We start from the raw sequence: 25,853 nt of genomic DNA, 5'->3' as shown, positions 1-25,853 counted from the left end.
TTATTACCCAAATCACATATCCTAATGAATGCAGCCGACATATATAGGTTATTTACCAGGGTTTTCAGAGACACCCTCACTGACACACCCACATATACTGTTTAGCCAAATATCCGGGCACCCCGTGGCCCAATCATGTTGACACATGGAATTAACTGTCACACTCAGCTGACCTCAGGAGCACCTCCTGTGAGCTTTGCTGGGGGTTTCTATTTGCATTAACCCTTTACGACCCTCAAGAGTGGGTATTACCCTGTTCAAGGGGAGAAACTAAGTTTTAGCATTCACATCTAAAAAGATATAAAGCCTCTTCCACACTCATCATTGGTAGGAGTTCGACTGTGAATGTGACTTTCTATTTTACCTCTTCCCCACTTCAGACTTTCTGTGGCTCTGATCTTCGCATTCTATCCTACTCTCATATAGTATTATAAATGAGTTTTGTTTTTTTTTTTCCCCACTAACAGTAATAATTAACATGTAGCTGGGCATGGTGGCTCATGCCTGTAATCCCAGCACTTTGGGAGGCCAAGGTAGGAGGATCGCTTGAGCCCAGGAGTTCAAGACCAACCAGGGCAACAAAAACAAGACGCCATTTCTACAAAAAGTTTAAAAATTAGCCAGGAGCAGTGGTGTGCACCTGTAGTCCTGGCTACTCAGGAGGCTGAGGTGAGAGGATTGTTTGAGACCCGGAGTTGGAGGCTGCAGTGAGTTATAATCACACCACTGCACTCCAGGTAACAGAGCAACACTCTATCTCTTAAAAAAAGAAAATGTAAACTTAAAACCATGAAAAAATTAACATACATATAGTGCTTTTTTTTTTTTTTTTTTTTTTTTTGAGACAGTCTCTCTCTGTCACCCAGGCTGGAGTGCAGTGGCACAATCTTAGCTCACTGAAATCTCTGCCTCCTGGGTTCAAGCGATTCTCCTGCCTCAGCCTCCCGAGTAGCTGGGATTACAGGTACGTGCCACCACGCCCAGCTAATTTTTGTATTTTTCATGGAGACGGGGTTTCACCATGTTGGCCAGGCTGGTCTCAAACTCCTGACCTCAGGTGATCCACCTGCCTCCCAAAGTGCTAGAATTACAGGCGTGAGCCACCATGCCTGGCCTCAGGTCCTTGAAGACTCTCACCCTCCCCCGTTTTCATGCAGGCTGAGTCCTCCCATGCCCCTCCCTTCATCTATGTGGGCAGCTGTCGCTTGCTAAATGGCTTTGGTTGCAGAGCTCATGTCGTGGCTCTCAAAAAGAAATGTGTGGGATGAATAAGCACCTAAAAATAACCCAGGATCAATTTTTTGTGTAATGGGGAGAGGGCTGTGTTTTCCTTTCTCTTCCCTCTTCTCCCTCCCTCTGCCCCCAAGGCCGGTAAATTGCTGCTGGCTGACAGCCGGGCCAAGCTGGCTTCCTGTAAGCCGTGATAACATGGAATTAGCCTGGCTGCCAACCTCCCCAGGGCGGGGACACCAGCTCTGAGCCACTACAGGCGACTCTGAGCTGGTACTTCCTGCCTTCAGCCTGGTCCATGCCCCTGGAACACTGCTTTGGAGATAACTGGGCAGAGCCAGGTGGGGTGTCTCATGCCTGTAATCCCAGCACTTTGGATCATTTGAGGCCAGGAGTTCGAGACCAGCGTGGCCAACATGGCGAAACCCCGTCTCTACTAACAGTACAAAAATTAGACAGGCGAGGTGGTGTGTGCCTGTAATCCCAGCTGCTCGGGAGGTTAAGACAGGAAAATCGCTCGAACCCAGGAGGTAGAGGTTTCAGTGAGCCAAGATCCCACCACTGCACTCCAGCCTGGGTGACAGAGGGGGACTCTGTCTCAAAAAAGAAAAAAAAAAAAAAGAATAAAAGAGAGAGAGAGATAACCGGGCAGAGACACGTCCCTGGACTTGTCCTCCAGGGGAGAAGCGGTGGGAAAACCTGTCCCGGTACAAGGCTGGAAGCTCCTGAACATTAAGGGTGCTCCAACTTACCACTTACAAATCCGGGAGGATTTGGCCGGCAGGGGCAGAGAGGTCTGGCAGCCTGGGGCACCCCTGAGGCAAGGTGTCCAGGCTGTTTGCTGACTCAGGGACTTGGCTGAGTGGCTCCTGTCTGTCCTGGTGCCTCTAAAAGGCCCTCTGACCCCTGCCGGCTACCCGCAGCCTGCCTGGAGAGGCTTTAGAAATCTGGCGGATCTTTGCTGCCCAGAACCCGCCAGCTAATAGTGGGATCCTAAGACCAGGTCAGGTGTTTTTCTTAGGGGTGTCTCTCTTGCAGAATGGCAAGGTACTGGGAGTACACTAGGCATCTCCATATAGCTCAGCCACGCTTGAAGTCACCCTTCCCCCTGTGATGTGGAATCTGTGGAAAGGGACCATGGACACCTGTGTTTAATACGGGGGGAACAGCAGTGTCAGGAGGAAAAACAGATCTATTAATATCAGGGGCAAAGTGTTCAGAGGTCTCCGTCTATGCTGAACCTTTGACCAAGAGATGGAAAATTCCAGGTGGGAGCCTGGAAATTCCCCATGTAGGAAAAGCAGTAAGGGAAGTGCCACACTTCCTCACTTCCTGCAGCCCTCAGCTTCAGCCAAGACCAGGCCGGGGATTCCTGAGTCCTGGCTGCGGTAGTTCAGTTGTTCACAGTCTTGGCTACACATCACAACCTCCTGGGGGAAGTTTAAAGTTCTGATGCCCAGGCTGATCCCAGACCCATTACATCAGAATCCCTGGGGCGGGGCCCAGGCTTCCCAGGTAATTGGAGTGTGCAGCTGGGGTGAAGAACCGCAGCCGGCAATAACAACTTCTGTTTTCCTTCACCCTCTGTCTGGCTCCTTTATTTCTGACCTCTCAGACTCAGAGGTAGGCATGGCCATGCATAGTGGGTGCTTGGAAAATAGTGTTCAGTGTCACTGGCTGCTACTACTGCTAATAGTAATTTAGGTTCACTCGAAGGGCAATGAGCATTGGAAAAGTGCTTTGCTATGATGGTGCGGTGGCTCATGCCTGTAATCCCAGCACTTTGGGAGGCCAAGGTGGGCTGATCACCTGAGGTTGGGAGTTCGAGACTAGCCTGACCAACATGGGGAAACCCCATCTCTACTAAAAATACAAAATTAGCCAGATGCGGTGGCACATGCCTGTAATCCCAGCTACTCGGGAGGCTGAAGCAGGAGAATTGCTTGAACCCAGGAGGCGGAGGTTGCAGTGAGCCAAGATTGTGCCATTGCACTCCAGCCTGGGTAACAAGAGCAAAAATCTGTCTCAAAAAAAAAAAAAAAAAAATATTCCTAGCCTGGACAACACAGTGAGACCCCATCTCTAAGAAAAAATTAAAAAATTAGCCAGACATGGTGGCATGCACCTGCAGGCCCAGTGAGACCAGGTCTCACTATGTTGTCCAGGCTGGCCTCAAACTCCTGTGCTCAAGCAATCCTCCCATCTTGGCCTCCCAAAGTGCTAGGATTATAGGCCTGAGTCACCGAGCCTGACCCTGATCCCTCTTAATGTCCCCACTGCCTCCCAGTCCCAGGGTCTGCTCTCTGGGCAGGATGTCTCTGTGCCGCCTTCCTTCCCACAGGACGTCTCATGTCTCTCCTTGCCCCCTTCTTGAAGTCATGGCTCCATTTCAGGCTTCTGTCTTCCTGGCTCACCTCTGCACCCCCTGACTTCCGGCAGCTTAGGGGGTCTATCTTGCAGAATGGAAAGGTTCTGGGGGTGCACTTGGCATCTCCATATAGCTCAGCCACGCTTGAAGTCACCCTTTCCCCTGTGATGTGAAATCTGTGGAAAGGGACCATGGACACCTGTGTTTAATATGGGGGGAACAGCAGTGTCAGGAGGAAAAACAGATCTATTAATATCAGGGGCAAAGTGTTCAGAGGTCTCCGCTGAATCTACAAGGGGAGGGACCATAGGAGTCACCCTCTGAGGCTTGATGCTCCTCCATGATCCTGCCCAGTGACTCCAACCAGCCCCAGCTACTCCAACCAGCCACATCTACTCCAACTGGCCCCAGCTACTCCAATCAGCCCCAACTACTCCAACCAGCCCCAACTACTCCAACCAGTCTCAGCTACTCCAACTAGTCTCAGATACTCCAACCAGCCTCAGCTACTCCATCCAGCCCTCAGCTACGCCAACCAGTCTCAGCTACTCCAACCAGCCCCAGCTACCCCAGCCAGCCTCAGCTGGAGCTCCAAAAGCCAAGAAGTGCCCAGTTCTTTTGTACCTGAGTCTGTCTGTGGCTGGCTGACCAGCATACCCCTCCCTGCATAGCAGCTTGTGCTGGCTTTCTGTGGCCTACACAGGAGGATCTAAGAGTTCTAGCTGGAACTCCTTGCCCAGCTGGAGCTCCCTCACCCTCCCTGTGTATCTGCTCAGTGAGATGGCTCTGCTTCCAGCACAGAACTCACCTGGCTCACACCACGCCTCACACCTGGTCACACTGCCACTCGTGTTCAGCCCCGCTGCCCCACCTCTTCAAGCATGCTGCACCCTGATCTTCCCCTTCACAGCTGCATCCACATGTGCGAGTGCACGGTGCCTCCCAAAATGGGGACGGACCTGACTGGTCTGTCCAGGTCCCTGCAGACCAACAAGCTGCTGCCAGGGTCAGCAGAGCCTTGGAGCAGCCATGCACACCCTGACCCAGAGCATCCTGGTGAATTGCCTGAGAGCTCCAGGAGAACTTTTCTCTTGATTTGAAACTGTTGTTCATCCATTCATTCTGCCTTTCATGTGTCCCCTCCTCTGAAGGGAAGCACACTTCTGAGATGGCTTAGCAGCAGTGAAAGTCCCAAAAGCAGCCATGGGTAAGCAGGATTAGAACCAGAATCCTAGATTCACAGAGGATAAAACTGAGGCTGAGTCACATGGTTTCTGCACAATTTTTTGTTTTGTTTTGTTTTGTTTTTTGAGACGGAGTCTCGCTCTGTCACCCAGGCTGGAGTGCAGTGGTGCGATCTCGGCTCGCTGCAACCTCTGCCTCCTGGGTTCAAGCGATTCTCCTGCCTCAGCCTGCCGAGTAGCTGGGATTACAGGCACGTGTCACCATGCCTGGCCAATTTTTTCTTTTTTGTATTTTTAGTAGAGATGGGGTTTCACCATATTGGCCAAGCTAGTCTCGAACTCTTGACCTCAGGTGATCTGCCCACCTTGGCCTCCCAAAGTTCTGGGATTATAGGTGTGAGCCACCGTGCCCGGCCATGTTCATGCACATTTTTGTTGGTACCAGAGTGAGGGGGTACTCGGAGCCTCTAAGCCCTCCCTCTTAGGAGGCCCTGGCCCTTTCCTAACCAGCAGGGTCCACTTTCAGGCACCTTATGTAGTGGGCTATGCTCCTGGGCCTGTAGGATCTACCCCCCTCTCCAGTCTGACATTGGTCCTGGAGAGGACCTGATGATTGCAGAGCACTTGACCTTTTCTTGGCTCTAAGTGGCGCTGCAGGCCTCATCTCATTACTCATTTATGCTGCAGCCCTCGGGGATCCCCAGGGGCAGCTCCAACATCCCCAGCTGGTGCCCAGACAGTGCCATGGGGCAGACATATCCCAGCGGATGGCCTCGCTCCTAAAAGGCTGACAGATTGTCAGCCAAAGGTGATCTCAGCCCTTGCTGTGCCGAGTGGACCCCTGGGGAAAGGGGGCTGTGGATATGGGGGGAAGCAAGAAACAGGCAGGTAGATGACCCGTCGTGGTTACTCCCTGCAAGATCCTGGGCAGGTCAGTAATGTCTCTGTATCTCAGTGTCCACCTTGGTGAGGGTTGCTGGGAGCATCAGAGAGGACAGCATAGGCAGCATTTGGCCATGCCCCCAGCATGCTGCAGGTGAGTGGCTTCCACTTGTAGACTGTGTGGTCAGCAAAGCACTGCACAGCTGTTCATTAGATTTAATGACTGTGGGCGGGCGAGGTGGCTCACACTCATAATCCCAGCACTTTGGGAGGCCAAGGCGGTGGATCACCTGAGGTCAGGAGTTCGACACCAGCCTGGTCAACCTGGTGAAACCCTGTCTCTACTAAAAATACACACACACACAAAATTAGCCGGGCGTGGTGGCAGGCGCCTGTAATCCCAGCTACTCAGGGGGCTGAGGTGGGAGAATCACTTGAACCCCAGGAGATGGAGGTTGCAATGAGCCAAGATTGCACCACTGCACTCCAGCCTGGGCAACAGAGCGAGACTCTATCTCAAAAAAAAAAAAAAAAAAAAATTCATTTTAGATTCAGGGGAAAATACATGTGCAGGTTTGTTACATGGGTATATTGTGTGATGCTGAGGTTTGAGATTCTAATGATCCCGTCATCCAGATAGTGAGCACAGTACCCAATAGGTAGTTTTTCAACACTTGTCCCCTTCCTCCCTTTTGGAGTCCCCAGTGTCTGGTGTTCCAATCTTGATGTCCACTTGCACCCAGTGTTGAGCTTCCACTTATGAGTGAGAACATGCAGTATTCGGTGTTCTGTTTCTGTGTTAATTCACTTAGGATAATGGCCTCCAGCTGCATCCATGTTGCTGCACAGGACATGATTTCATTCTTTTTTATGGCAGCATAATATTCCTTGTTGGATATGTACCACCTTTTCCTTATCTAACCCACTGTTGATGGGCACCTGGATTGATGCCATGTCTTTACTATTGTGAATAGTGCTTTAATGAACATACGTGTGCAGGTGTCTTTTTGGCAGAATGATCTATTTTCCTTTGGGTAGATACCCAGTAACGGGATTGCCACGTCAGATGGTAGTTCTATTTTTAGTTCTAAAAGAAACAATCCAGGCCGGGTGCGGCGGCTCACACCTGTAATCCCAGGATTTTGGGAGGCCGAGGCAGGTGGATCACCTGAGGTCAGGAGTTCAAGACCAGCCTGGCCAACATGGTGAAGCCCCATCTCTACTAAAAATACGAAAATTAGTCAAGCGTGGTGGTGCTTACCTGTAATCCCAGCTACTCGGGAGGCTGAGACAGGAGAATCGCTTGAACCTGGGAGGCGGAGGTTGCAGTGAGCTGAGACTGTGCCATTGTACTCCAGCCTGGGCAACAAGAGTGAAATTCTGTCTCAAAAACAAAACAAAACAAATAATTATCCAGAAGCTTCCAAGAGCTAGCCACCAAGTAAGCTGAGAGACAGGTGCATTGAGCCAAGAGCCAGTCACCCACTGTGCTGGGTGCTTTATATACATGGGTTTACTTAATTCTTACATTGACCCTGGGAGGAATCATGTTTATAGCCTGTTTTTCAGGTAAGAAAACTGAAATTCAGAGAGGTTAAGGAATTTGCTCATATCTAGAAAGAAATGGAGCCGAAATTCATCTTGAGATCTGTCGGGCTCCAGGACCTACCCATACTTTCTTATTTCCATTTTGGTTGTGTTTGTTTGTTTGAGACAGAGTCTCACTCTATCACCTAGGCTGGAGTGTAGCAGTGTGATCTTGGCCACTGCAACCTCCGCCTCCCAGGACCAAGCAATTCTCCTCTCTCAGCCTCTCAAGTAGCTGGGATTACAGGTGCCCGCCACCATGCCCAGCTAATTTTTGTGTTTTTAGTAGAGATGGGGTTTCACCATGCTGGCCAGGCTAGTCTTGAATTCCTGACCTCAAGTGGTGCACCCACCTGGGCCTCTCAAAGTGCCCAGGGATTACAGGTGTGAGCCACCGTGCCCGGTCATACTGTCTTATTTCTTTTAATAGCCATCATTATTATGCAGGTAATAACATTTCATTACATTCTCCTTATAAAAATTAAAACATTGTAGGCAAAGTTACAGAACCTTTAGACTACCCCTCCCCAACCCACTGCCCTTCCCAGGTCTCATCCATGCACTCTTCCACAATCCCTGCAAAATAGGCATTATAATAATCCCATTATATGCCTTTCCTGACTTAAAAAAAATTAATTTAAATGGAAATAGAGATGGGGATCTCACTATGTTGCCCAGGCTGGTCTCGAACTCCTGGGCTCAAGCAATCCTCCTGCCTTGGCCTCCTAAAGTGCTGGGATTACAGGAATGAGCCACCACAACTGGCCCCTTTCCTGACTTTTTAAGGGTCAGATGAAATAATGAGTAAAAATGCCTTTTGTAAACATTACAGCCCTCTGCATACGCCTACTACTAGCATTAGCATAGCAACATACGTTACTTAAGGCCCTTTCATAAGCAATATTGTTTGGCTTAAATATCATTACTGGGAATTAATGGACTTCTGTGCCCCTAAAGGAGGCTATAGCCTTGCCAGAGTCTGGCAATGAGAACCTCATTGTGGTCTTTAGGGCTAGGCTGCAGAATCTCGATTCACCAGTAGGTGTCAGCCTCTACCAAGACGCGTCCACCGCACCTTCTGTTTGAATTATGTCAGGGAACTGAGCACCTTCTAGGCCTGTTCTGTGCTTTTCAGTGGATGTTAAACGTGGAGTGCTGTGGGGGTGGAATTCTAGCTGGAAGTAAGGGGCAGGGCACTCAAGGTTCAAAGACCAGTGAGGCCAATGTTTGGCCTGAGTTTGCTCACAGGTGAGCCAGGGAGTCCTGGGCTCAGACCCTCCCATCCTAGGGAGATGCAGGCTGTGTTCAAAGCTGTCCATTGTGGGAAGGGACTCCCGAGGGACCGGCTGTGTCCAGATGGGTCAGGAAAGGTAACATTTGAGGTCAGTCCTGAAGGATGAGAAAGACACTTCTAAGCTCAGGAGGAGGGAAGGACGTTCCAGGAGCATCCCGGGTACAGATGAGCAGTTGGATGGATGGGCAAGGTGGGAGGATGAGAGGATAGACAAGAATGGGGGCAGATATATCTATAGTATTGAGAACCAAATGAACCATAGAAGGGATTTGATTTTTGTTTTGTTTTGTTTTGAGACAGAGCCTCATTCTGTGGCCCAAGCTGGAGTGCAGTGGCACGATCTCGGCTCACTGCAACCTCTGTCTCCTGGGTTCAAGTGATTCTCCTGCTTCAACCTCCCGACTAGATGGGATTACAGGCACGCACCACCACTCCTGGCTATTTTTGTATTTTTAGTAGAGACGGTTTCACCATGTTGGCCAGGCTGGTCTTGAACTCCTGACCTCAGGTGATCCGCCCGCCTTAGCCTCTCAAAGTGTTGGGATTACAGGCATGAACCATTGCACCCGGCCAGAAGAGTCTTTTTTGTTTTGTTTTGGAGACAGTCTCACTCTGTTACCCAGGCTGGTCTCGAATCCTGGCCTCAAGCAATCCTCCCACCTCAGCCTCCCAAAGTGCTGAGATTACAGGCATGAGCCACTGTACCTGGCCTGTTGTTTTTTTCTTTTTTTTCTATTTGGGATGGGCTGGCCGGTGGGGAGTCACAATTAGATGTGTATACGATGAATTGGACAGGAAGAGACTGGAGGCAGAGGCTGTTGTCGAAAGTCTTATCCAGGGAAGGAACAATCAGTAAGATGTAGATTGGAAGCTACGTGCAAGGAAGAATCACAGGGATGTGGGACCTGATTAGATGGAGTGGGAGCGGGGATTGTTGCTGGAGGAATTAAGGCTGCCTTTGAAGTTTCCAGCTTAACCAGCTCAGTGGAGGTAGAACCATTAGTTGAGCCAGAAAACAGGAGGAAGAACAGATTGTGAAAATAGAGAAACAGTTGGACACAGTGGCTCACGCCTGTAATCCCAGCACTCTGGGAGGCTGAGGTGGGAGGATCACCTGAGGTCAGGAGTTTGAGATCAGCCTGACCAACATGGAGAAACTCCGTCTCTACTAAAAACACAAAATTAGCCAGGGCCGGACATGGTGTCGGATGCCTGTAATCACAACTTCTCAGGAGGCTGAGGCAGGTGAATTTCTTGAACCCAGGAGGCAGAGGTTGTGGTTAGCCGAGATTGCACCATTGCACTCCAGCCTGGGCAACAAGTGTGAGACTTTGTCTAAAAAGAAAAAAAATAGAGAAACAAGGAGCAAATAAAAAACAAAGAAAAGGAAAACCAGAAAAGAAAAAAACAAATAAAAATAGAGGGAAGGCTGGGCATGGTGGCTCACACCTGTAATTCCAGCACTTTGGGAGGCTGAGGCAGGTGGATTGCTTGAGTCCAGGAGCTTGAGACCAGCCTGTGCAACACAGCAAGACCCCAGTCTCGCTCTGCCACCCAGGCTGGAGTGCAGTGGCATGATCTTGGCCCTCTGCAACCTCTGCCTCCCGTGCTTAAGTATTCTCCTGCCTCAGCCTCCTGAGTGGCTGGAATTACAGGCGTGCGCCACCACACCCAGCTAATTTTTGTATTTTTAGTAGAGACGGGATTTTGCCATGTTGCCCAGCTGGTCTGATCTCCTGGCCTCAAGTGATCCACCTGCCTCAGCCTCCCAGACTGCTGGGATTACAGGCGTGAGCCACCAAGCCCGGCTTACATTATCTCTTATATCTTGATGTTCTCACATACCCCTAGGAGGCAGGCAGATAAATAGTCCCAATTTCATCGATAAGAACTCAGCTTTGATGGGAAGGGGCCATAATAAGGCAAGCCCAGCAGGCCCTGGGGCCATGATGGGAGATGCCTTCTCCTCGGGGCCTCTTCCTGTGGATCCCTTCATGTGGGTGCAGAGGTTGGCCTCACAGCTGTTCTGGATCCCATCACCTGTTCATTATTTATTATTATTATTATTATTATTGAGACGGAGTCTCCTGTCATCCAGGCTGGAGCACAGTGGTGCGATCTTGGCTCACTAAAACCTCTGCTTCCTGGGTTCAAGCGATTTTCCTGTCTTAGACTCCCAAATAGCTGGGATTACAGGTGCACACCACCCCACCCGGCTAATTTTTGTATTTTTAGTAGAGATGGGGGTTTCCTCATTTTGGCCAGGCTGGTCTTGAATTCCTGGCCTCAAGCAATCTGCCTGCCTCAGCCTCCCAAAGTGCTGGGATTACAGGTGTTAAGTGCTGGGATTACAGGCGTGAGCCCCCAGTGCATCAAGCCCCAACTTCAGGGTTGCCCCGTGGCAGCCTGGGAAGCCCTTCTGGGTGTGGGCTGGATGGTCCTTACTGAAGTCTGCCCTGACCCCTAGTCCCTGCCAGGTGTGTGACCTGGGGCACCTCCCTCTCTGGATCTGTTTCATCTCCGTATAAAGTGGGGTTGATCTAGGTGGACTCTGAGGTCCCTGCTGCATCCAAAACCTTACTGCCATCTGATTTTGGTGGGACAGACTGTGTTGAAACTATAGGCTTGGATGGCCAGGCTTTTCCCGGAGAACTTGCCCCAAAGGAGCATTTGACAGGAGTCCTTTTGAGGTCACCAGCTGTGTCTACTGCAGAGGGGAACGTCTGCCGTGCATTTCGGCATCGAATAAGGAAAGGGACATCGGGATTCTGGCTTGAGGAAAAGGAGCTCCCAGCTCAGGGCAGACATCATTTTGGAGCCACAGAGCCAATTTCCCTCACTCCAGGAAGGGCTGGCTGTGGCTCACGTGGGAGGGGGACGCTCAGAGCCTTCCTGGGGATACCTGTTCCACTTCCTCCCAATTGCCCATCTGTTTGGAGACCCCAGACTCATTCGGGAGGCCCCTCCAGATTAGCCGCAGGAGGCAAACTGGCTGTGAATTCCCCCTTTGTCCAGGGAAGCCAAATGGGGAGGGGCTGAGCGGACCCCCTGCCCCCACTGGAATGTCGGCCTCCTGCGCCCCCCATTCTCCCTCCTTTTCCACCACCTCCCCTGCTCACTTCCTGAGTCCCACTGATCCCACCACCAAAACACACGCATGCATGCACACTCACGCATGCACACACACGCGGGCGCACACACACACACACACACACACACACACACGCTTCCTGGCGGGCCGGCGGCCTCTGGCTCGGGGCTCGGCGATCCCCGCCACCGGGAACTCTGGGGAGAAGCCACCTTTTGTTATTCAAATCACACCCTCGCTGTGCGCGCCCGGGGGCCGCGGGATCGGGCCCGGGAACCCGCCTCCCGGTCTCCCCCCGCGCCCCCGCCAGCTGATTCCGGGATTTCCCGGTCCCCGGGGGCTCGGGCGCGCCGGTCTCTGCCGGCGGGGCCGCGCCTCCCCCGCCCCCGGCGCGCGCTGCGGCTCCGCGCCCGCCCCCCTCCCCCTCCCCCTCCCCCTCACCGCCTCCCCTCCCCCTCCCCTTCCTTTCTCCGGTCCAGCCTCGGTGCCGCCGCCGCCGCCGCCGCCTGCCCCGGTCCGCGGGGGCCCTGCCGGCCGCCCTCCCCGCAGCATGGCACCCTCGGGGCGCGATTAGCCGGGAGCAGCTTTGGGGGAAGCGGGATCTCCAGGGGTGGGGGGGTGCCCCGCAGCCTCGGTCATGGATGTGAGCAAGATGGTAAGTGTGAGCAGGGGCTTTGCCCCGAGCCCCCTCCCCACCCCCCAGCCCTGGCGCCCTCCCTTCTCCCCCTCCTAGCCGGCGCGATCCATTGAAAGTTTCTGGATTGTTGATCCTGCCTGTTGGCCCCAACTCCAGGCGTGCCGGAGGAGGGAGCCGGGCCAGGATTCTGGAGGCGGCTGGCCGGCCGGGATGGGCTCTCGCTTTCCCGCCGTGCCGCCGCCGGGCTGCCCGGGAGATCGCGCTGGACTCCAGGGTCGGGGCTGCGGGGCTCGCCGCCCACCTCGGGAGACCTGCCTGGCAGAGGGAGGGCAGCGCCGCCGGAAGGGGCTTGTACCGTGCCCTCCGGAGCCCCCTGCCCGCACACCTACAGGAGATCGATGGCAAGATGTGTGGGGCTGAGCCCGTGGGCAGGGAGGCACAGGTGGCGCTGGGAGGACAGGGAGAAGCCAGGGTTTCAACCATCCTAGGAAGTGAGGGGGCAGGAATGAAGCCCTTGGCAGAGACGGGGGAGGTTCTAGGTTGGCTACTTGGGAACCCCAGCTTCTGTGGGCCTGGGGTGCAGCCAACACCTTCACCTCCTAAGCATGACTCCCCCTTTCCTTTAGAAATGGGCTTCTCTGGAGGGGTCTGTGCCCTCCCCCAGAGCAGCCCTCCACCCCCACCTCCACCGCGAATACAGTAGGAGCTTGAAGAAATCATTGCTTATTGATTGAGACCAAGGAGCAGCTCTCAGCGGATACCAGGATGTGATATGGGGGATTCTGATGGGAGGGGGGTTCGCAGGGAGCACCTGGAGGCCCGGAAACTGCAGGTTTTCCTAGGGGTCTTGATTGGCTCTCACTCTGAATGGAGATTTAAGGGTGCCCTTGCCATCTCCACCACCCCAACCCCCAGTTTCGACCAGGGTACTGTCTCTACCGTCCAGCCTTGCAACCTCAAGGGCCTATGGGTCAGGCTGGTCTTGTGGGAGGGAGGCAATCAGGGCTTTCGAGGAAAGGAGCTGTGTGTGTGTGTGTGTGTGTATTTGGGCCGTGGGGTGGGGAGGGTAGAGGGTCTGAGTCTGCCCTTACCATAGAGATGAGGAGATGCTAGAATTTGAGTTTATCTTGTTAAGAATTACTTTTCCCCAGAGGGTGCCCTTTCGAGGCAACCAAGGGAGGTTGGTTTTCTGCCTGGCCGTGGCCTTTGGCACTCTGTCTTGGCTAGGAGACAATGGGATGGGGGCTGATGACAGGTGAGAGTCCTCTTCTATGGCCTGCATCAGTCTCAGACTGACTGAGCATGGCCCCTGGGGTTGGGGGCTGGGTGAGGGGCTCCATGGGTTCCTGTCTTTATTTGGAGAGAACTACCTGTCCATGACTGGGCAGTGAGTGCCCAGAGGTTGGACCAGCATTCCCTGTCTGTCTGCCATGAAAGCTCGCTTTCTTTGGGCATGTATTAGAACTCCCTCTCAAAAAAAAAAAAAAAAAAAAAAAAAAAAATCCTCTGTGCAGCTATGGGGGTGGAGATGTAGAAAACTAAGCAGTAGTTCTTTCCTAGAGGTATCTGAGCAAGACCAGAAGAGTCACCTGTCTGGGCTATGATTAGGGGGGTTGGGATCTGAAGCTTTGAAGCTCTACTCTAGTCCAGTGGCCACTAAACCAAATCATCACTGAGCATCCTCCCAGCCCTGCACCCAGGTTCCCTGCAAAGCTTGGCCTGCGAGGACCAGCTTATAGGACTCAGGGACCTCTGTCTATCCATCCCTCATTAATCAACAGCGTTTATTTAATTCCCATAATTTCTACAGCAAGTGCTGGGTAAAGAACACAAAGAAACATCGCTGAAGGCCTCCCTCCCTGCTTCTCAAGGCCCTTAGCATGAAAGTGAAAGATCCAGAGAGATACAGGCCAACTCAACAGTTAGCTATCAATACAGGCCTAGATCAGAAGGCCAAAGCTTTGAGGACCATGAGGGTCTGAGAAAGGACTGGAATGCAGAGTTCAGATGGAAGACCAAGACCTCAGTTGGCCCTTGGAGGTTGGGTGGGGTAGGCATTGCCTGTTGGGAGAATCGCAGGAAGGGGATGGGCAGAGCCCATTGGGTGAGGCTGAAGACATTTGGCTGGTACAGAGGTTTGAAATCAGGAAACATCGAGATGGTTGTTTGGGGCCAGACCAGCAAGGCCTTGAATGCCAACCAAGGCATTCTGACCCTGGCCCGTAAGCACTGGGAAATCTCTGGAGAATTTTGATGCTCTGGGGAGGCGCATCTATTGCCTCCTTCCTCTTTTAGCTTGGGGTCCAAACGAAAGTGATATTAGATTCTCATTAATCATTGAGCAGCCAGGCACCCTGTCCAGAAACAATTGTCTGCAGCTCTTTGTAAAGAGCACAGACCTGTGACTGTGTAGCAAGAAGAACCTTACCCACCCTGGGGAACTGGCGTCTGCTTTTCATTCCTGCAAGAGGCCAAAAGTACTTTCTGTTCTGGCCATTCAATTCCCGTCTCTGGTTTGAAGTCCTCGCTCTGGGGGCCTTTGGCTGCAGGCTTGACCTCAAATGCAGCCTTTCAGGAACATCCTTGACAGAGTCCAATATCAGCCTTGGAGATTTCTCTTGCTTACGCAGAGTGAGAAAAAGCAGATTGTAGTTTACCTGACTCTGGGTGATTTTTTTTTTTTTTTTTTTTTGAGACAGAGTCTCCCTCTGTCGCTCAGGCTGGAGTGCAGTGGCGTGATCTCGGCTCACTGCAACCTCTGCCTCGCGGGTTCAGGCGATTCTTATGCTTCAGCCTCCCTAGTAGCTGGGACTACAGGCGCACACCACCATGCCCAGCTAATTTTTGCATTTTTTAGTAGAGACAGAGTTTCACTATGTTGGCCAGCCCGGTTGGTCTCAAACTCCTGGGCTCAAACCATTACCCACCTCAGCCTCCCAAAGTGCTAGAATTACAGGCGTGAGCCACCACACCTGGCCCTCTGCATGTTTTTTTTTTTTTTTTTTTTTTAAAACAGGGTCTTGCTCTGTTGCTCAGGCTGGAGTGCAGTGGCACAATCTCAGTTCATTTGCAACCTCTGCCTTCCAGGTTCAAGCGAGCCTCCCAATCTCAGCCTCCTGGGTAGCTGGGATTACAGGCACGCACCACTACACCCAGCTAATTTTTGTATTTTTTGCAGAGACAGAGTTTTGCCACGTTGCCCAGGCTGGTGTCGAACTCTTGGGCTCAAGCAATCTACCCACCTAAGCCTCCCGAAGTGCTGGGATTATAGGTGTGAGCCACCGTACGCTGCGTCCCTGCATGATTTTGAGCAAATTTCTTCTGTAACCTCTTACCTTCATCTGTATCATGAACATAATAACAGAGAAGGTTGGAAATAATCCTTTTAAGGCATAGAAGCTGGAGTAGTAAGTCTTCCATACACCTGGTGGCTGTTCTTTTTCTTTTTTTTCCGAGATGGAGTCTCGCTCTGTCACCCAGGCTGGAGTGCAGTGGCGCGATCTCGGCTCACTGCAACTTCCGCCTCCCGGGTTAAGCGATTCTCTTGCCTCAGCCTCCCGAGTAACCGGGATTACAGGCGCACACCACCATGCCCAGCTAATTTGACTGTTCTGATCAGGATGATCTCTGGTCTCATCTGGGCCTAAGGTGACTCTTGATTTCCCGCTCATGCTTTAATTTTTTGATTGGCCTGCAGAGCTGAGCCCAGGCCATATTTCAGCTGACGGCTCTTGGGAGCAATTCTCCCAGGCCTGGTGATTTTTGTGAATGAGGGTACACACCACCGGAGACACTGGATTTACCAGCTGCTGCGACCCATGAATTTTTGATGACATCAGATATCTGCCCAAGGGAGAGCTGGTTTAACCCTGCACTCAGGGAGAAAGTGCGGATGCCTTTTAGGGGTTGATGATGGAGGCTGTGCCTTTCACTAAACACAGAGAATGCACAGTACTGTAATTTGGAAAATGGAGTCAACACTATCAATTATAACCAAAGAACATACCATTTACATAATAATTTATATTTCTGTGGTGCTTTACAGTATACAAGGCATTTTTTTTCTTTCTTTTTTTTTTTTTTTTTTTTTTTTTAGAGACAAGGTCTCACTCTGTCACCTAGCTTGGAATGCAGTGGCACAATTGTAGCTGACTGTAGCCTTGAACTCCTGGGCTCAAGCTATTGTCCCCACCTCGGCCTCCTGAGTAGCTAAGACCACAGACATGAGCCACCAAGCGAGGCTAATTTTTATTTTATTTATTTATTTGTTTTTGTAGAGACGGGGTCTTCTATGTTGCCCAGGCTGGTCTTGAACTCCTGGCCTCAAACGATCCTCAGCATCCCAAAGTGCTGAGATTACGGGCATGAGCCACCACACCTGGCCTATATAAAAGCATTTTCACACTTGTTCTCACTACAACCCCATGAGGAAGGCAGGGCAGAAATGATTAGCTACGTTTTACAGATAAGAAAATTAGTTCAGAAAAGTGACATCTGATATTCCATACCAGGGGTAGAACCAGGTCTTGTGTCCAGTTCTCTGACAGTCAAAGTATGCATTATAGCGATATAATAAATAAAAGGTGAGGAAAAAGATTTAGTGTCTAGATTCTAGAGTGGACACAACTTAATTTCAAAAGATGAGCTGGGGGTTGTGGCCTTTGGCCTCTGGGTCCCCTAGGGGAAAAGACTTAGGAAAGAAGGATGAGTGTCTATATGTGGACTCAGAGCCTTGTAAATCCCCTCTATCTGTTTTTGTTGTTGTTGTTGTTTTTCGAGACAAAGTCTCACTCTGTTGTCAAGGCTGGAGTGCAGTGGTGCGATCATAGCTCACTGCAGCCTCGAACTCCTAGGCTCAAGCAATCCTCCCATCTCGGCCTCCCAAGTAGCTGGGACAACAAGCGGGCACTACCACAATGCTTGACTGCCTTTTTTGATTTTTGGTAGGGACGAGGTTTTGATATGTTGCCCAGTATGGTCTAGAACTCCCGGGCTCAAGCGATTCTCCCACCTCGGCCTCCCAAAGTGCTGGGATTACAGGCATGAGCCACTGTGCCCTGCTCCCTATAGCCCTATAGCTGTTTTTAAAATTCAGGAGTTTCTTCCTGAATCTCACTGCTTCCTCAAATGTGAGACACTTGACTTACCCAGCAGGCAGATGAGAGAGGTGGAAAGAAGGTATTTCAGATGTTCTGAGTAAATGATATTGACTGTAGAGCAGAAAAGACTTCTGATCAACCTGTTGTTGCTGCTGGTGTCAGCAGAAGGGATGTGGTATAAGTTAAGTGCCCAGCTGGAGAGATCGCTGTGCAAAATGATGCCAAAGACTGATGGGTGACCTGCCCAGCAAATAGAGCAGCATTTTCAGCCCTGGCCACAAGATCCATTTAGTGGGTTGCTGCCAGCATATGAAAGAGTGAAATAGGCCAGGCACGCAGTGGCTCACACTCATAATCCCAGCACTTTGGGAGGCCAAGGCAGGTGGAACACCTGAGGTTAGGAGTCAGAGACCAGCCTGGCCAACATGGTGAAACCCAGCTCTACTAAAAATACAAAAATTGGCCGGCTAAGGCAGCACACACCTGTAATCCCAGCTACTCAGGAGGCTGAGGCAGGAGAATTGCTTGAACCCAGGAGGCAGAGGCAGGAGAATTGCTTGAACCCAGGAGGCAGAGGTTGCCGTGAGCTGAGATCGCGCCACTGCACTCCAGCCTGGACAACAGAGCAAGAGTCCATCTCAAAAAAATAAAAACAAGAGTGAAATAGATGAGAAAACATCCAGGTATATTCCACGTGAGAGGGTAAGCATTAGATCATGAAATGGATTTTGATTGTATCTATGTGTGTACCCAAGTAAGTACTGGGTGGCCCCGTAAAATGTACTTTTTTCCTTCAACTTTTAAGTTCAAGGGTACATGTGCAGGTTTGTGACATATAAACATGTGCCATGCTGGTTTGCTGCACAGATCAACCCATCACCTAGGTGTTAAGCCCAGCATCCATTAGATATTCCTCCTGATACTCTCCTTCCCCACCCTCTGACAGACCCTCGTGTGTGTTGTTCCCTGCCATGTGTCCATGTGTTCTCATCACTCAGGTCCTACTCATAAGGGAGAACATGTGATGTTGGTTTTCTATTCCTGTGTCATTTTGCTGAGGATAACAGCTTCCAGCGTCATCCATGTCCCTGCAGAGGACGTAATCTCATTCCTTTTTATGGCTGCATAATATTCCATGGTGTATGTGTACCACAGTAAAATGTGTTTTTTACTATAGTCCGTTGCGTAGTCCATTTGTGCTGCTTTAACAATACCTGAGACCTGGTAATTTATAAAGAACGGAAATTGGCCAGGCACAGTGACTCACACCTGTAATCCCAGCACTTTGGGAGGTTGAGGCAGGAGGATCACTTGAGCCCAAGAGTTTGAGACCAGTCTGGGCAATATAGTGAGACCCTGTCTCTACAAAAAAATGAAAAAATTAGCCAGGCATGGTGATGCGTGCCTGTAATTCCAGCTACTTGGGAGTCTGAGCCCAAAAGGTCAGGGTTGCAATGAGCTATAACACCACTGCACTCCAGCCTGGTTGGCAGAGTGAGACCTTGTCTCTTAAAAAAAATTGCTTAGGAGAAAAGAATGTTTGATTTACCATTTGTGGATTAGTATCTTTCATCGTCACTGATCATTAAGATTTTATCTCACCAAGATGAGGTTCCATTCAAGTCACATGCATACTGAATACCCCCTTTTTATGCAGGCCCCTGGGTGAGGATGTTAAGATACTAAGGGATCCAGGGCTGAGGATGGCTGAGTCCTTGTCTGTCAAAAAGGCTTACAGAGTTGAGAGAGAGAGATTTCCTCGAAATGCACCAAGTGCGACCACGCATCAATAGACATTTGCAATTGACAGAACAGTCTCACCTGGATTATTTTCTTCCTCACGTCGGCCTTGTGAAGCAGGATTTATTGTCCTAGGAGCACCTGTCTTCAGAGGCCCCTCTGGTCAGAGTTGCACTTCTGGTCAGGGGCTAAGTCCAGATGCAAACATGGGTTTTAAGAGAGCCCCTCCCAGGGAGCCGTTTTGCCCGGATCACACTCTCTCTCCCTCCCACTTCCCCGCTTCCTGCTGTCTTTCCCCTACTCCAATCTCCCCCGAAACACGCACGCAGCTAGGTGAGTTTCTTGAAGCTCAAGTCCAAGCGCTGTTTCCCTTCCACCTTTGTCTCCCTTCTTGCCCAGAGAGGTCCCAGTTCAAAACCAGGACAGGCACGTGGTCTCACAGCTGCCCCTGAGCCAAAGATTTCCATAATCGGAGAAGATTCCACCTGCTCCAGAGCCCCAAAGAAATTAATCCATGGGTCGTTTAAGAAAACAAATAAATTCCCCATGTCTCCTTTAGATTCCTTGAAGTCCTAATGCATCTTTAATTTGGAGGAGGTTCCTATGGGCAGGTAGAGAGGGGTCAGAGTGGGAGGTATATTTGTAAATGGGAATGGTTGAGTGAGTGGGATCCCAGCCAGACTCCACGGCCCTGTCCCCTGTGCACAGAGGATTAAGGGAGACTCGTCTGGGTCCTGAGGCTGCTCCAGATGCTGAGCCTGGGCTCTGGAGTAACAGAGGCTAAGGTCCCGTTGCCACCACTTGCCGACTCTCAGATCATAGACAAGTTAGTTAATCTCGTCCGTCATATTGTTTCCTCATCTCTAAGATTGGTGTCTGCAGACTTGCAGTGCTGTTGAGGTGCTCATATAAAGTACTTGACACAAGCCAGGCATGGTGGCTCATGCCTGTAATCCCAGTGCTTTGGGCGGCTGAGGTGGGAGGATTACTTGAGCCCAGGAGTTCGAGACCAGCCTGGGCAAAATAGCAAGACCCCATCTCTACTAAAAAAAATAATTAAAAAACAAATTATCTGGGTTTGGTGGCATGAGCCTGTGGTCTCAGCTACTGGGGATCCTCCCAGCCAAGGCAGGTGAATCACTTGAGCCCAAGAGTTCAAGGCTGCAGTGAGCTGTGATTACACCACTGTACTCCAGCCTGGGTGACAGAGCAGGACCCTGTCTAAAAAAAAGATAAAATAAAAAATACAGAACTTGGCACATAGGAGGGGCTTAGTAAACCATGGCTACCATTAGTAATATTTTTGCTTTTTCATTTAGGCTATAAATAAAATCTGAAAACTTCAGGGGAAAGGGGAGAGCATTGCTTCTTGCAGAATGATCACTGCTGGGTGAGCTCAGTCTGCTGGGGCAATCAGACCTGTTAGTAGTTGCAATACATGTTGTGCACGGCACAAACGATGGGGCCTGTGTCAGCCTGGAGAAGGTGGGGTTAACCAACTAGCAACTTAAGGAAGGGTATCATTAAGAAAACTGGGGGCAGAGGGGAAGATGATCCCCTGGAACGAGGAAAGTAAGGGAATTTCAGGCACACTAAAAGGGTAAGGTCATGAAACCACAGGGTTTGTTCAGAAACTACCTCTGGTTGATGCTTGAAAAGTAGGCACACTCCATATCTCTGTGGGCTAACAAAGTTCCCACGATACAGAACCCAAATCTTTTTTTTTTTTTTTTTTTTTGAGGTGGATCTTGGTCTATCACCCATGCTGGAGTGCAGTGGTGTAGTCATGGCTTACTGCAGCCTCAAACCTCTCAGTCTCAAGTGATTCTCCCGCCTCAGCCTCCCGAGTAGCTGGGACTACAGGTGCACACCACCACACCTGGCTGATTTTTGTCTGTTTTATAGAGACGGGGTTTCACCTTGTTGCCTAGGCTTGTCTTGAATTCCTGATCTCAAGAAGCGATCTGCCCGCCCTGGTTTCCCAAAGTGCTGAGATTATAGGCATGAGCCACTGTGCTGGCTTTGTTTTCCTTTTTAGAGAGAAGGTCTCGCTCTGTCCCTGAGGCTGAAATGCAGTGGTGCCATTCCAGTTTCAGTTCACTGCAGCCTCAACCTCCCGGGCTCAGGTGATCCTCCCACCTCAGCCTCCCAAGTAGCTGGGACTACAGGTCCATGCCACCATGCCCAGCAATTTTTAACTTTTTGGCAGAGACAGGATTTTGCTATGTTTCCCAGGCTGGTTTTGAACTGCTGGCCTCAAGCAATACTCCTGCCTCGGCCTCCCAACGTGGCCTCCCAAAGCCGAATCTTTTTATCTTTTTATCTTTTATCCTGGAAGAGCTGTGCTTTAAGAAGGGGAGCAGGCCAGGTGCGGTGACTCACACCTGTAATCCCAGCACTTCGGGAGGCCGAGGTGGGAGGATCACCTGAGGTCGGGAGTTTGAGACCATCCTGACCAACATGGAAAAAACCTGTCTCTACTAAAAATACAAAATTAGTCAGGCGTGGTGGCTCATGCCTGTAATCCCAGCTACTCAGGAGGCTGAGGCACGAGAATCGCCTGAACCTGGGAGGCAGAGGTTGCAGTGAGCCGAAATCACGCCACTGCACCCCAGTCTGGGTGACAGAGCAAGATTCCATCTCAAAAAAAAAAAAAAAAAAGGAAGGGGAGCTGCAATTGAAGGAAACACAGGACGCACAATAGGTGCTGAATGCATGAATGATTAAAAGACAAAAGGAGAAGACGTTCTAGTTGAGAGAGAGGTGCTGCACACAGGCTGAACATACAACACTGGGGAATGAATGTTGAGTAGGTTTGTCAGGAGCAGGGCCAGAGGAATAGAGAGGAGGAGTGGGCACAGGTGTGAGGGCCTGTGTTAAAAAATAACCAGCAAGTCTCTAGTAGAGCCAGTAAGCGGGACTGCCTCCACTTGACAATCAGACATGGATACGCTATTCTGGCCAACGGGTTTACGCTGCCTACTGGTCCTCGGGCCTGGAGATGGCTGTCACTGGTACCAGGATAAGTGTGGGAGTTGCAAACCGTGGGTTGGGCAAAGTTTTTTTGAAATGAACATTTCATTAACTTTCTATGTTAACCTCTCTTTGGAGGACTCAGTTCAGCCTCGTATTCTGGGACCTAAAATAACTTTCTCTCGCTGGATTTTTCTCAGGCTAGAAAGAAGTCTTAACAAAATCACTGCCTCCCTATTCCACCTAGCTCAAGATCATGTCACCAGCCCTGGTGCTGGGTAGGGATGTTTCCAATGGTTACAACCAGGGTCCTGGCTATTGTCTTTTTTGCCCTATATATGTGAAGATTGTCCCCTGAGTCAGCAGACACCGAGGACCCACCCAGACCTCATGCCAGGTGTAGATAATATAAGAGAGAAAGTGATCCTTTGATGGCTTCTGCCTTGAAAGAGGTACAGGCCAGGTGCAGTGGCTCACACCTGTAATCCCAGCGCTTTGGAAGGTCAAGGCAGGTGGATCACTTGAGGTCAGGAATTTGAAACCAGCTCGGCCAATATGGTGAAACCCCGTCTCTACTAAAAATACAAAAATTAGCTGGGTGAGGCGGCACGTGCCTGCAATCCCAGCTACTTGGAAGGCTGAGGCATGAGAATCTCTTGAACCCGGGAGGTAGAGGTTGGAGTGAACCGAGATCGCGCCACTACAGTCTGGCCTGGGCGACAGAGCGAGACTCTGTTTCAAAAAAAAAAAAAGTACAGGAGATAAAATTACAATATTAGATTAATGTTAATAATCACAATAGTGTGATTAGTACAATATTAGAGATTTAAGGAAAGTTCTATAGACATTCAGAGGCAAGATGACTAATTCTGCCAAATGGTACAGGAAGTGGGGTGGGGAAGGTGACATTTCATTTATTCATTTATTCAGAAAAGATTTATAGAGTGTCTTCCATATGCCAGGTGCTGTTCCAAGCACTTGGGATACTTCATTGAACCAAACAAAGATTCCTGCCTCGTGGAGCTGAGCTCCTGCAGGGATTGAGGGGGTGAGTGATAGATAATAGAAATAAATGTAAATGAGAAAATTTTGTAAGCTGTTGGAAGGTGGTAAATGATCCAGGAAATGGGATTAGATGCAGAAATGGCTGCACCATTCTAAATATGCTTGGATAAGAATTGTAACAGAGGGGTGAGCCCATTCATTCCCAGCAGGGGATTTTCCTTGGCTGCCAGGGAACTCTGGAACCCCTGTTCATGGTGTGTAGTTGGCTTACAGTCTGGCTGAAATCCTGGACTCCAGATTTAGCTCATGGCTCATTGCTGAGAGTTGCCTGAGTCTAAACCTCAGGGCCCTTTCCCTGTGCCCAGCTCCCCTTGACCATCCTCTGAGGTCTACTCAACTGTGGATCCAGCTGTCAGCCAGATGGTCTACAGAGCACTGAACGCTCATCCATTTCTGCCAGATTTTCTAGAAGTTAGAGGGAAGATGCTGCCTCTTATATCCAACAAATCTCCAGTAAGGGAGCCAAGGTCACATGGGCAGTTCTCTGGCCATGGCCCTGGCTGTGGACTTGATGTTACACACAATAAACAAGGCCCTCTCAGCCCTACCCAAGTAACATCAACTGGAATGAGGCTGGGAGTGACAGAGCACCATGCCTCATGCAATTCTCAGAAAAGCGTGATTCCTATTTTCATGTTCAAGCTGGAGAAAACTGAGGCTCAGAGAAGTCAAATCTCAAAGGGCCCCTCACTTTGATCTAGGAACAGTATTTCAGAGTGGTGGAGGCCTTGGGTCCCGGGGTTCAAAATCTGTCTCTATCACTTACCTGGGCAGGTTACTGGCTTCTTTATTCTATAGAGATTTAAGGAAACTCCCATAGAAACTCAAGTAGGAATGATTGATTCTGCCCAGTGGTAGAGGAAGTGGGGTGGAGAAAGTGACCATTCATTTATTTGAAAAAGGTTTATAGAGTGCCCTTGATATGCCAGGTGCTGTTCTAAGCACTTGCTTCATTGAAGTACACACTTTGGCTTCTCTGTCCCCGAGAAGAGATAGCCTTGAGTGCGTTGGGCCCTGATACTGTAGTTTGCGGGGCGGGGCCTCCTGCACATTGAGTAGATTTTAATACCACATAGCTGAGGCCATCAGCACCAGCAGTAAGGAAACAGATAATCCACAAAAGTGTTAAACTTCTGCCACTTTTCAGAAAATATGAAAAGGTACAAAGAAAATAAAGATCAAATATTTTTCCACCATCTAAAACTACTGCTAACAATTTAGTGTAGGTTCTTACAGACTTTTCTGTGTGTGTGTTTGTGTTTGTGTGCGTACACTAGGTTGAACCATATGAAATTGCCTTTTGTATAAGTCAAAAACAGCCAAATCTTCATTTGATTCCATCAAACACAAGCAGGTACACATAGACAAATACACGCATATTTAAAGAAAATGGGGCCGTACCCTAATATGGTTTTGTAGACTTTAATTTTTGTTTTCACCATGCTGGAGATCTAGAAATAATATATCAGAGTGGTCCAGGCCATCCATGGGTTCTGGGTTCATGGGTTCAAAACCAGTTTCCACTGTGTACTTACCTGGGTGGGTTACTGAGGTCTCCTTTTGCCAGGCTTTCCCTCTTGTACAGTGAGCATAGTCATAATACCTTCCATACGGGGTTGTGGTGAGGGCAGATGAATTACTGCATATAAAGTGCTTAGATCAATGCCTTGGCGTGTATCATTCAGTCAATGTTAGTATTGCTATAATTCCAGATGAGCAGGGGGTGATGTATCATTTCATTGTGATCTGCCCTCTATTAATAACATTTTCCACTACCGGGGTGAAATCCTTGTACGTTCACCTAAGAGTATGTATCCATTGGCTTACTTATGTTTAAGGACTTAGGCTTTGAGGTTTTCACATTTAAGAATTCTTTTTGCTAATGTGTTTCAAGCTGGGTAGTGAGTACAGGGGAAGTTTCCTTGGGCAGCTACCCTATGACCCTATAAATTAGGCTTCCAGGTCATGGCCCCAGTCTTAGTCCATTCTTGCTGCTATAACAAAATACCATAGACTCGGTCTACAAACAATAGACGTTTATTTGTCACAGTTCTGGGGGCTGTGACGTCCAAGATCACAGAGCCACCAGATTCAGTGACCGGCAAGAGCCTGTTCCATAGATGGCATTTTCTCGCCGCATCCTCACATAGCAAAAAGAGGTGGAAGAGAAGAATGCTGTGCCTTCACATGCAGAAGAGATAGAAGGGGCAAGCAGCTCTCCAAAGCCTCTTTTTTTTTTTTTTGAGACGGAGTTTTGCTCTTGTTGCCCAGGCTTGAGTGCAATGGCGGATCTCAGCTCATTGCAACCTCCACCTCCCGGGTTCAAGTGATTCTCCTGCCTTAGCCTCCCAAGTAGCTGGGATTACAGGCGCCCACCACAACACCCAGCTAGTTATTGTACTTTTAGTAGAGATGGGGTTTCACTATGTCGGCCAGGCTGGTCTCGAATTCCTGACCTCAGGTGATCCACACTCATCGACCTCCCGAAGTGATTATAGGCATAAGCCACTGCGCCCAGCCTAAAACCTCTTTTTTTTTTTAGAGACAGGGATTCACCATGTTGCCCAGGCTGGCCTCAAACTCCTGGGCTCAAACGATCCACCCACCTTTGGCCTCTCAAAGTGCTGGGATTACAGGCAGGAGCCACCACGCCCGGCCTCCAAAGCCTCTTTTATAAGGGCATTTGTCCTCTTCACAAGGGCAGAG

General features: G+C 50.1%; 1 protein-coding gene across 2 annotated transcripts in view; it reads left to right on the top strand.

Moving 5' to 3' along the window:
• HIP1 (huntingtin interacting protein 1) overlaps window positions 1-25,853 on the top strand; it is a 212,302-nt gene that overhangs the window by 83,668 nt on the left and 102,781 nt on the right. The window contains exon 1 of one of the 2 annotated variants that reach the window (XM_008018363.3): window positions 12,099-12,288. The exons of the other annotated variant lie outside the window; for it this stretch is intronic. Within the exon in view, the coding sequence (XP_008016554.1) occupies window positions 12,271-12,288 (18 nt within the window). The 5' untranslated portion in view covers window positions 12,099-12,270. Of the gene's footprint in view, window positions 1-12,098; window positions 12,289-25,853 lie in introns of those variants that run through there. 2 annotated transcript variants of the gene reach the window in all.

This window comes from Chlorocebus sabaeus, chromosome 28 (assembly GCF_047675955.1).
Source record: "Chlorocebus sabaeus isolate Y175 chromosome 28, mChlSab1.0.hap1, whole genome shotgun sequence".
In the NCBI taxonomy this organism is placed as follows: domain Eukaryota; kingdom Metazoa; phylum Chordata; class Mammalia; order Primates; family Cercopithecidae; genus Chlorocebus; species Chlorocebus sabaeus.
This window is presented reverse-complemented; position numbering and strand designations above follow the sequence as displayed.